This window comes from Strongylocentrotus purpuratus, unplaced genomic scaffold (assembly GCF_000002235.5).
Source record: "Strongylocentrotus purpuratus isolate Spur 01 unplaced genomic scaffold, Spur_5.0 spur5_scaffold_12, whole genome shotgun sequence".
In the NCBI taxonomy this organism is placed as follows: Eukaryota; Metazoa; Echinodermata; class Echinoidea; order Camarodonta; family Strongylocentrotidae; genus Strongylocentrotus; species Strongylocentrotus purpuratus.
The window spans coordinates 2049669-2062007 of record NW_022145597.1 but is presented as its reverse complement, the minus strand read 5'-3'; the positions used below and the strand labels follow the sequence as shown (position 1 = coordinate 2062007).

At 37.9% G+C, this 12339-nt stretch overlaps 1 protein-coding gene across 1 annotated transcript; it reads left to right on the top strand.

The window, feature by feature from the left end:
• The first annotated feature begins 3242 nt into the window (after window positions 1-3242).
• Window positions 3243-11290, top strand: LOC105444426 (G-protein coupled receptor GRL101-like). Its single transcript, XM_030982519.1, has 3 exons — window positions 3243-3268; window positions 8658-9612; window positions 11246-11290. The coding sequence occupies exons 1-3, from the start codon at window positions 3243-3245 to the stop codon at window positions 11288-11290; spliced, it is 1026 nt and encodes a 341-aa protein (XP_030838379.1).
• Window positions 11291-12339: the final 1049 nt, after the last annotated feature.

Sequence of the window (12339 nt, the reverse complement as noted above, 5' to 3'; positions counted from 1 at the left end):
AAAAATTAGTAATTATTAGGTGTCTTAAAACACCTATTTAAATGGTAGTCAAAGTTGCCAGCAGTTCCGCGATGGTGATCTCGTGACTTAAACGGATTATTAATCTAAGCTGGGCATACGTGACTGTTAGGTTTGAAAAATTAGTAATTATTAGGTGTCTTAAAACACCTTTTTAAATGGTTTCAAAGCTACCATATTTTTCTTGGTGATGATCACGTAGCTAAAACTGATTACTAATCTAAGCTGTGAATCCGTGATATTTAGGTGTGAAAAATTAGTAATTATTAGGTGTCTTAAAACACCTATTTAAATGGTAATCAAAGTTGCCAGCAGTTCAGCGGTGATGATCTCGTGTCACAAACGGATTATTAAAGCTGGGCATCGATGATTTTTAGGTGTGAAAAATGAGTTATTTTGGGTGTCTTGATGGTTTCACAGTAACCATGTAAGTTCCGTGGCGATAATCCCGTGACTGTCGGCATATTTCTATTTTCACCAGTTGATAACTGACTGTTGGCTTTTTGTCATTGCACCAGTTGATAACTGGTCTGTGTGCATATTTTCCGTTGAATCAGCCGACACCAATTAATTTGCATATTGAATATGGGGTGCGTGCAGATGTATGTTTTTTAAACAATTTATCTGAATTTACAGCATATTTCTTAATTACTGATGATTTAGTTATACGCAATTCATTTCGAAAATACTACAAACATAAATTACCAGTTATAAGAACATTTCGCTACTTCGTATAAATTACATTTAACTAAACATGAATAAGGGAAACATTAACTTTGAACTAACATAATTTCAATAAAATACAATTATATATGAACAAATTTCGATTAATTAAATTATTTAAGTCTACTTATTACCAATGCCTTTACATTGGAAATACAGACGTACCAGTATTGAAGTGTTGTTGCCGTTCAACTGGTTGAAAGTTTTACCAAATGGTTCTAATGGCTCAACTAGACCAGTTGAATTCTAACTGGCCTGGATCAACTGGATCATTTAGCCCATTTAAATTTCCGGGGTTACCAGTTGTCATTAACTGGTTCATCAACTGGACCAGTTGCAACTAGCTTTCTCTTCTGGGATGTTTGCACCCACCCCACCCCACCCCACCCCCTCTAATCCCAAACTGCTTCCGGCGCGCCTGGACGTAATTATGGAAGATCCAAAACACGATGTTCAGGATGAGAACGTCCTTATTTTGGTTAATTTATTGTGTAACATTTGCGTAATTATTGGTTTGAACGCGGGTTACGGTAACATATTTCCTCTTCGACGTAAATTTCACGTGAATGAAGAACATAATTAATCTCAAGTCAGTCTCGTAATATTCACGTGATTTTAACGCAGATATTTTGACTAAAACTACCTCTAACGCTTCACGTGTTTCTGTGACGCGATAATTTCGTTTATGAAGATGTAATTTCATAACCAAACAAACACGGGAGTTTTAGGTTTACAAACCATGGTATCCAAGTAAGGGATAATCACGTTATTATAATGATATGATGATATTGCAGTGACAATTGCGTGATTTAGTCGAGTCGATACCTTGATATTGACGTGATTTTCACGTGATTTTGTTTATTGGGGGGCTCCGACTTAGCCGAGTTGGAGCCTCGAGTTGTGGCGAGCTTGCGCGAGCTTGAACTCGCGTGAACTCGCGTGAACTCCTTTAAATTTACTATTTATATGGTATTTGCATGAACTATCACACGACGCATTAGCGAGTTTCCTACGATGGATGTACGAGTCACGCGACCTCGGTATGAGTTGCGATGACTTGTGTATGACTTGTATCGATCTACCAACTAGTAATCAAGATCTTCTAACGAGTGATAAGAGTTTTCAACGATTCATATGCGATCAAGGGGCGGGAAATGCATCATTTTGGCCAGGGGCGGCCAAGTGACTTCCGAAGTTGGAGGGGGGAGTGGGCACCAAGAAAAAGGGCACATTCAAAGGGAAATCTCAAGCGAAAATATACAATGTTTTAGATATTGGGATATATGCTTACATTGTGATTACATTATCAGGGATGATTTCAATATTTGTTTTGCTTTGTACACAGTACAAGACATTGTTTAAGCATCATACGTTGCAGTTGAGTGTGATGGTCTTCAAATTTATTTACGACCGAGCGAATGGAGCGAGGAAAGTTTTGTAAGATTTTTGAGGTCGCAGTGCGAAAAATTACATCTTATAAAGAGCAAAAAACCCAATCCTGAAGGGGTTATATGCAGATTTTTTTTATAACGGAAGATCGGAAATACCATTGATAAGTAACATAAGTATATCATCTATACATGAGAGCGAGCGGAGCAAGCGAGCTTTAGGAGAAGGTGCTGTTAGTCGCTTGAAATTAGAGGCGCGTTTAATGATGAGAGGAAAAATGGGACACTTATCAGATAAGAAAAGGAGCTCGTTTCAAAGTACAAAGAGTAATTATCAAGGGTGAAAATGGGGCACTTCTTACACCTTCTAAAAGAGGCACTCGCCAGGGATGAAAATGGGCATTTGTTGACGGAAAGAGGCCCACATTTGAATTTGATAGGGGCATTTATAATAGGTGAAAAGGGGCACTTATAAAAAAAAAAAAAGGATATGTCCCTTATTAGAAAGGAAAAAGGAAACATGTGAAAATATAAGGTGCGGGTATCCGAGTCTAAAAGAGGGTAGTTATTAACAGGGGAATGGGCACTTCTTACAAAGGAAAAGGGGCACTTATTAAAAATAAAAGAAGCACATCTCAGATTGAATAAGGCCAATTATCAGTGGCGAAGGGGGCACTCATCAAAAGTGAAAAGTGGCACTTAATGCAAAGGAAAATGGGAACTTGTCGAAGGAAAAGGGGCACTTGTCAAAATAAAAGGGGCACTTATAAGAGGTTAAAGGGGTAGGGGCACTTCTACAAATAATAGGGGCACTTGTAAAGTTAAAGGGGCATGTTTACTATGTAAAAGGGGCACATTTCGAGTACTTCAAAAAGTGGGGGCACTGTGCAAATCGTGAATTTTTGCCGTAAATACATCGTAATAACTCGTAACAACTCCTAAATCGGTCGTAAAAGTGGCCAAATCGTAATGATGTTGAGATGGTGAGGATGATGATGAGGATGATGATAATGATTATGATATTGCTTATTACTGTAAGACTCACACAAGACAAAACTAGTCTGGCCTGATTGTTGACTTGAGCTACACGCTTTATGTTAATACATCTTCGAAATGGCTGCCAAGATGGCTGACATGCAGTCAATCAAACTATGACAACCAATCACAAGATTGTATATAAAGTAAGTAACCAATAGAAAGCCTAAGGAAATATAGAGTGCCATGTGTTTATAGTGAGCTGTGTGTTTGTGGCTATGCCAGGTAATAGTCTTGTTCAGACGGGTTTTTGCTAGTCGGCGTAAGTTAATCCCTGCAGCAGTAAATACCTCATGTATATTTCACTTACACCAATAGTTGACCACACGCTCTTACTCGGACCAACTTGCCACGATTAAGTTAACACGAACTTCCACCGACCAGCGTAACTTACGCAGAGCCAGATACGAGTTGGACACAGTATGGCGACTACTGCTTTGTTGTCCAAGCACAAAACTAAAGAATATACGCCATGATGTGACTCAGTGAAACCAAGTTGGCCAAACTCTGTGTATAGATGGCTCGTGAAAGGCCACAGATATTCCCGAGTGTAAATAAGAGCATCCACACGGTCGTGTTAGCGAGTTACTCCTGGAATTTTCCAGAAGTAAATAGGTCGGGGTAAAGGTAGGTTTAGCTAACACGATCATCGTTCAGACGGTCACTACTCTGACCTTTACACCTTTCTCGCCATATTTACCCCGACTAGCTCTTAAAGGGCAAGTACACTCCAAAAATATCTTACTTTCAAAAATCAGACAAACCAATCAAAAAAAATTGAGCAAAATCGGATAATTAATAAGAAAGTTATGAATTTTTAATCACATGAAAAACTTATGAAAATCATTTGACAGATCGGCAACTCACTCATTAGTTTGTGATGTCATGTCCTTACTATCCACTAATTATTTTCATTATATTGATGTTATAAATTAACTATTTCCCCCCTAAGAATCTTGTTTCTTCACACCAGCATCCACGTTAGATTGATAGTAATATGTTTTTATGTGGATGCACTAATATAAAGTGTTTTTTCAGTTAAATTTAGAAAAATGTGAATTTTGATAAACTATTTATATAAAAATCAATAATTATGAATATACAATATTCAGAAAATAATGTCAATTCTTCAAAGTTCATAAAAGATTTTGTGAAATGTCATGCACGCAATGTGATACAAATCATATAACCTCGACAAAAGCATGGGAAATCGGGTTTTGGGGGATACAAAGGGAAAATAATTGGATTAAACTATATCAAGCAATTGACAAATAGTGAGGACATGACGTCACAAACTCATAACCAAATTGGCAACTTGTGTAGTGATTTCCATTGTTTCATAGTTTTACATACATTTTTCAAAAATTCATAACTTTCTTATTAGTTATCCGATTTGGCTCAAACTGTTTTTGATGGTTTGTCTGATTGTTCTGCTTCTATTGAAAGTAAGTTATTTTTGGCGGTGAACTTGTACTTTAACACGACCTTTACCCCAGGATAACTTGCCTCCGCCAACAAGACTAATGTGAATGAGGATGAATGAGGACAGAACAATAGAAGCCAAGAGACTAAAGCCCCAATGCACTACTTGTAGCTACTTGCGCCCTCTATATAGCAAACAATGCCTAATCGGTAACAGTGGTTCCCCCATGGTCCCCCTTTTCTTATGTTAATTGAGAGCTTATTTGATGAGATAACCACCTGGCAGTGACCATGCATGGAGGTCTAATCCTTCCTGGCCAAACTAGTGCAGATAGGCTTTAACAGACATCAGACAATAACTGTAGGTCAGGAGTGTACTGAAGCATAACAGAGTGGAAAGCTAAATGTAAAATGAACAAGTAACCATTTGGATCAGTAAAATTTAAGCCTTACTCAATGGCCCTATATTTGAGTGTAGTTACGTAGCAATATGGTTATGTTGAGAATAATGATGATGATAATAAATATGGTACTGCTTATTACAAAAACTCAGGGGTCCTATATTAGAGTGTAGTGACTTAACAATAAGTGCGATTGTAAAATCATTTGATCCAGTCTGTTTTTGCACCTTTTCTCTGTCAGGTATTTTTCTTTCAACCCGCTGGAATACATCGAACCGGGGACTTTCCAGAATCTTAGTCGGCTTCGTTTTCTGTAAGTGTGTGAGCGTGGCACCGTTAATTCAAAGTACTATAAAGATATTGACTAGTTGGATGCGTAATATTATACAAACATAAGGGACTTTTAGATTCGCACGAAGACAATAGGTCTATGCTACGATCGACGTCCTTTTAACGCACTGCCTTGAATGGACGTCACACGTATCAGTCCACGCAAATCTAAAAGTCCCTATTGACTGCTTTGAGGGGCACGGTTAAAACTATTGCCGAATGTGATCTCAAAAATGCACTGCGATCCGAGACGCAGTAGAGGGGCATGGTGCAGTCTCGACATCACCAAGGAGCTATAGTCCCCCCCCCCCCCCCTCGAAAATAAGCAGTCAATATTTGCTTTATATACCGCATCCCCATGTCAATTCTTGTAAATAGATATTTTAACAAAATATGCCTGTCTAAATGTATTTATTGGTATAGTCTAGAGAGACATACTCGTCTTAAAGTACGATCGTAGAAACAAAGAGCAGCTGATAACCAATCAGAATGTTTTAACGTTAAGACTTTATCCCCCGCACATCAATTGCAACATTGATAACTTCTATAGAAATTGTACACTTAAAGGGCCCATGACATCGAAACTTGCTATGTCAGACATGTCAGACTAAACTAGTATTCTAGAATAGACAATGGTATGTAATTTTCCCCAGCTTAGCACACGTTCATAATAGAAGTGCATGCTTCCATACATATGTACAATACATCATCATTGCCTTTGTCTTCCTGGTGATGCTACAGCATGTCTGACATGGCAACTTGTATGTTGCTATTATACGTATTGTAACAGGTGGTCGACTTCGGCAAAGATACATACCACTTTCTCAAGTAAGCTCATTGATGACTGACAGATGATGTCACAAGGGGAATGAGATCTGGAGGTTTTTGGGGTAGAGCTTAGCAAGTTTGAAAAACAAATATTTCAAAAAATATTTCAAAATCTATAAAACAAATTCAGAAGTTTACATATCAAAATATGAGATGTATGCAGGACTACACACCAACAGGAATGCACTTGTACTTCGATGTCTTGGGCCCTTTAATGTCCTACAATTTAAACAATTTGCTTGTAGCCAATTGTGAAGAACATTCATCAATCTGATGATGTTTATATTGATTGCTTTGTGTAGCGACTTATTATGTAGCGTCTGTAGCGCCAATGTTGGGCGCTAATAGCGCTCTCTCTTAAATGTCTCATATAATTATAATGTCGTTCATTATTTTTCTTTTTTCTCTCTCTTTCTCTCTCTCTCTCTCTCTCTCTCTCCATAGAACCATAGTGGATGTCCAACTGGCAGATCTCGAACCAGATACCTTCAAAGGGATTACCTCCCTCAAACTCTTGTAAGTCACGACTTCTTCATTAATGAAATTTACATGTATAACTGAATCTGACGTAATCAAGATTATTCATACCACTAATCCTCTTGGTCTGTATTCAATAAACTTCTAAGACATTTTCTTGAGAAAAATTTAAATAATATCTTGAAATTTGTCTATTTTAAAGTAACTTGGTAACATTGCCTCAGATTCTGAAACAAAATTCTGGATTTAGATTATGCTGCAATAATAATTATAAACCTTTAGGTCAGTCAAGAATCCCATGACTTTTACAACCCGATCGCCTGTCTGATTATCAAGATATTTATGATTGGAAATCGAAATCAAATATACCTCTATATACCTTCAGAATTCCAGCCAATCTAATTGGTCTAAATTGGAGTCGTGAGTTTAGCCATTCTCGTAAAGAAACGTAAAATGCCAAAACCGGTCAATAGTCTTTTGAAAAACGCCCCAGGGCACTTTTCAAAAGACTAATGACCGGTTTTGGTATTTTACGTATATGCATGCAATCTCAATGGGAAGGCCTTTTTAGTACACAAACTCGGGTGGTGCGCTATCAGACACCATATTAAGACTAGGTTTCGATAGCGTGAACAAACTTGATTATCATGATTGGTAAGTCGTACATGTATTCGACCCTTTTCGGTACATAAAAGTTACAATGACTGCTTTAATATTAAAGGCATAATTGTTTTATAGGCTCTCGGGGAGGTTACATCGTGCTATCACCCCTCGGCACGCCTCGGGGTGATAGCACGATATAACCTCCCCTTGAGCGTATAAAACGACTATGTCTCTCATAGCAGTCATTATAACCTGCCTGTCCTGTATTTAAATGTTTTTATTTTATCCAATCGAAGCCTGAAACGACGCTGCGTGCACAGCTCTGCCCAACAAAATAGGCCCCATTTAAACTTAATCAGTCAAAATTAATGCTTAATCATGTGGTAGTTTTCTTACTCATCTTTAATAGGATTCTAGGACAATTACCCCCAGAAAACTACCCGAAGGACTATTACTCCCGGAAAATTACCCCAAAATGACCAACCTCCCCCGAGGATAATTACCCCCGGAGAATAACTCTCTAACACAATTAACTCCCCCCCCCCCCCCAGGACAGTAACCCCCCTCTCCCACCAAAAATTAACCTCTTAACAACTAACCCGAAAAACAAATCTGCTTTTATTAAGCCAACTAATTATCAGGTAGACTTCCCCTTTAATGAACAGGGGGGGGGGGGTATGTGGTTGAGGATGGTTGTCCTTGGGGAGGGGTAATTGTCCTAGAGCAATTTTGGGGGAGTGGTCATTTCCACGGGGGGGGGGGGGCAATTGTCCTAGGGGTATATTTCCGGGGGTTGGTTGTCCTTTGGGTAATTTTCCAGGGGGTTATTGTCCTGGGAGGTGGTTTTCATGGTGTTCCTAGTCCTCAATGCAAAGAAATTTCTCTTAGCAAAAAGATGATAAAAAGTGCTTAAATTTCATGCCTAAGAAGTTTATTGGACTCAGGAGTATGTTGCTGTATTAAAAACTAACTCCGATAGTACAACAGATGTCACAAATTAAATTAATCATGAGTAAAGCAAACTAAAAATAGGTCACGTCAATGAAAATGACACCAGACCAGTAAATACCGAAGTACATTATTCCAAATGGCCACAAAAAATGTTGGTTAGGTGTCTGTCACGAATCAGTTTGACGGTGTGACGCAGGTATGAGTTTAGTTAAGTCATTAGAGACTATACAACTTTTGCTTCCTAAAGGATTCTGCATTTCCTTTTACAAGAAAACCTACTCAGACCACAATTAACAATATCGCGATCATAGTGTAAATGATTGTGCTATTCTCAAAGGAAGTAAAGCTGGACTCAGTTTTTTTTTTTTAAATTGACGGAAACTCTGTTTCTTTACGTATACCATCAAACACAGTCCTTTAGCAAATAAGAAATTCCAATCAGAGACAATGTTTATTGCAAATATTTGGGTACATCTTTCAGGTCGACTGATGACTACAGGCTTTGCTGTTTGTTCGATGAGACAGATGTGTGCACCATTGCTTCCCCGCACTTCCTGGACTCCTGCTCCCGTCTCATGCCAAACACAATCTTAAGGATAGCCATGTGGGTCATAGGGTGGGGCGCCCTCATCGGCAATACCATAGTTATTGTCTTGCGGTGTCGTACTGATCATTCAGTCAGCGCAAAGACTCAGGGACTGTTCATCTCCAACCTGGCTATAGCGGATTTTATGATGGGAGTCTACATGATCATAATATCGTCAGCAGATGTGTACTACGGAGAGTATTTCTATCTCTTCGCAGTGCAATGGCGCGGATCGGTCACTTGTAAAGTTGCAGGATTCATCGCTGTTCTATCCAGCGAAACGTCTGTCTTCATACTTGCAATCATTACGATAGATCGAGTCTTTAACGTCGTGTTCCCCTTCGGTAAATTGAAGTTTCGGGCTACTTCTGCTCGCATTGGTGTGGCGCTGATATGGACCATTGCTTTTGTAGTGAGCATTGTTCCTTTGATTGTTAGCTCTTACATCAGCGGTTTTTATGGCCTGTCAGATGTTTGTGTTGGACTCCCACTCAAGGTCGAGTCCAACGACACTGAGAAATTAGTATTTAATTACGATAGTTTGGTGTGGGAAAAAATCCAATATGAAACAATAAAGCGACCAAGTTGGGTTTACTCAATCGCCCTCTTTCTCGGTGTGAATTTCTTGATCTTCATCTTCATTCTGCTCTCCTACGTCGTCATATTCGTTAACGTTCGCAAGTCGGCACGTAGTGTGGCCAATCCAGTCGGTGGTTCGGGTAGTATTGACCGCGCCCGGGAAGTGAAGATGGCAACACGCATGGCTATCATTGTCCTGACGGATTTCTTTTGCTGGATGCCGGTGATCATCATGGGTATCCTTTCGCAAACAGGTGCTGTCATCCTACCGGTATCCCTCTACGCCTGGTGCGTTGTATCAATCAGATATGATTATTTACGTCTGGGGACCGACTTTTAACGTCACCATCCGAAAGACGTGACTCAGTTTCGAACCTGCGTTCTCGGCTGAATCAGTTTGTAACTTCCACTGTTAGCTGGATTACAGGCGCACGCCACAACGCCTAGTCGAACTGCCTTACTGAATATCTTTCCTTTACTTACACGTATAAGAAGACAATTATGTACTAGTTAGTAAAACAACACTTTTGCTAGTTTCATTAAATCATCAAATATAACCTTCGGTACAACCCCTTATTCTTGATCGGATAACTTTTACACAAATAATATGCCCAAATGAAACATGATAATTCCCCTAACATGACTAAAATATGTAAATTATGCTAATTTTTCTTCATTTGCGCCATTGCTGTAGCGTATGCACATATGCACTGACCAATCAGAGCTCGTCTGACTAAAATAGGGTGTAAAAATACATCCCTCAAATATACACCCTTACGTATTTTTCCAATTTCGTTTTACTCCCCAAGAACACCTTTTATTTCTCTGTGTGTAAGACAACTGCCCCCATGACAACAACCCCTAGGACAGTTGTCCGGGGGTAGTTGTCCTAGAGGATGATGGTCGTAGGGGTAATTTTCTTGGGGTAGTTGTTGTTGTTGTTTTTATTTCCGAAATCAGATTAAAAAAAAACATTATACATAGTAAAATATCCAAAGTAAAATATTTATATATGTACATAGACAAAAATCGGTGGAAAGCCCAATTCAGCAGTGTTTATAGAACGCTGCTGTTCTTCCTTGGGGTCCTTACACAACAACAATATTAACATAAAAGCGACATAAAGCAGAATAGAAACAAAACATAAATAAAACTTTTTTTAAATACCAGAGTAACAAAATATTCAAAAATAATATCATACGCGTACACCCACACACACACACACACAGAGTTATGCAAAATCATTTGAGTCTAAGGAAGTGTGTTAAGAAAAATTATCAGTTATTAGGGTATGGAAGGATCTTAACGTAGTTACATTTCGGATGTGTTCTGGTAGTTGCTTATATTGTGTCACCCCCTATAGAAGAATGTTCTTTTGCAATTATTTGAATTCGGTTTAGAGAGATCTAGATTTCGGGATGAGCGAAATGAATAATTATACGTGCGATATTCGATATTATTTGACATATAAGACGGAGTGTAATTATTTAATATCTTAAAAATCATAGTACATAAATGCTTTTTGTAATGGCAGTCTAGAAAGTCCCAATTTAGAGTATCATTAACATGTTGATTGGATGTATGAGAATAAGGATTTACTTTCATTATCACACGGCCCGCCCTGTTTTGAAGCTTTTGTAAAAGTGAAAGGGAGGATTTAGTTGCGGACTGCCAAACCATGTCTCCATAGTCGAAATGTGAAATAATTATGGATTCGTAAATTAGATTGAAATCAGATTCATTTATAATATGTCTTAATCTACCAAGGAAGCCAATAAGTTTACTGATTTTCTGACACATTATATTTAAATGATCATCCCATTTCAATTCATTGTCTATATTGATACCGAGGTATTTTGTACTGACAACCTTAACAATTTTGTATCTCTTATTTTCACATTAAGATAGACTTGGTTGAGTTCGGACGTGTGCTGGTTGTGCTCCGGTAAAACGGGCCATCCACCTGCTTTCCGGGAAGCAATTAATAATAAAAAATATATCTTTTTCAAAAGCTCAGTGTATTGAGTCTTTTGGGATCTTTGATTTTTATTTTGGATCAACATTTTATAGTTTTATCATCGTTTTTTAAATCTTAAATTTGTTTTTTGGAAAAGGATTATTATTTCAAATCATAGCGTTGTTTTTGTCATCAAACTTCAAAGTCATAGTAACAGGCGTATACGCTGGGAACGCATCCAACAAGTCTTATCAACGCGCAGCGCAACAAAGTCAGCTGTGGCTCAATTTTCAATTGTGACGTCATCAGAGTTGTCTACGTGACGTCACCTGAATATCCTTTACTTGAATATATATGCTAATATATGCACATTTATGTTACTATTAATATGAAATAATATAAATAATATAATAATTACATATTACTGGATTTGTGGAGATATATATATCCATGTATGCATGTTATAGATGTATGCATTTTGTTACGCTTTGTACTGATATGTGCGTTGGGTGTGTTTGAGTGCTGATAATATTAATATTATTTAGTTAACAATTCAGTATTTATTGTTTTTTATTTTTCCTGTTTTACGTTAATCATAATTTGCTCTTGAACCGGTTGGGTGAGTGGTACATACGCGGCATTATTTTACTTGTAGGCTCTGTATAAGCTTGGCTTGTTAGAGCTTTTGTGAGTAGTGTGCCGCGGGGTTTCATATCCTTAAACTGCTGGCGAACAGAGCAACAAGACCAAGCTTTATAATTGTTAGGTTTATCCAATAATAGTTTGTCCAATAATGCCGAGTTTGTGCCACGGAACTTAGTCGGACATTTCAATTATATTCTTTTTATGTCATACGTCTTTATCTTTTTTATATGTTAGTCTACCTTGCTGATACCTCCTCAAAATATATATGATAGACTATCATTAATTCTGCTGCATTACCATATAGGTTCATAATATATAGTACATATATTATACATAATTTTTTATATACATTTTTTTTTCTTTCTTTCTTCCCCGTAGCATGAGAGTAATTTTAAT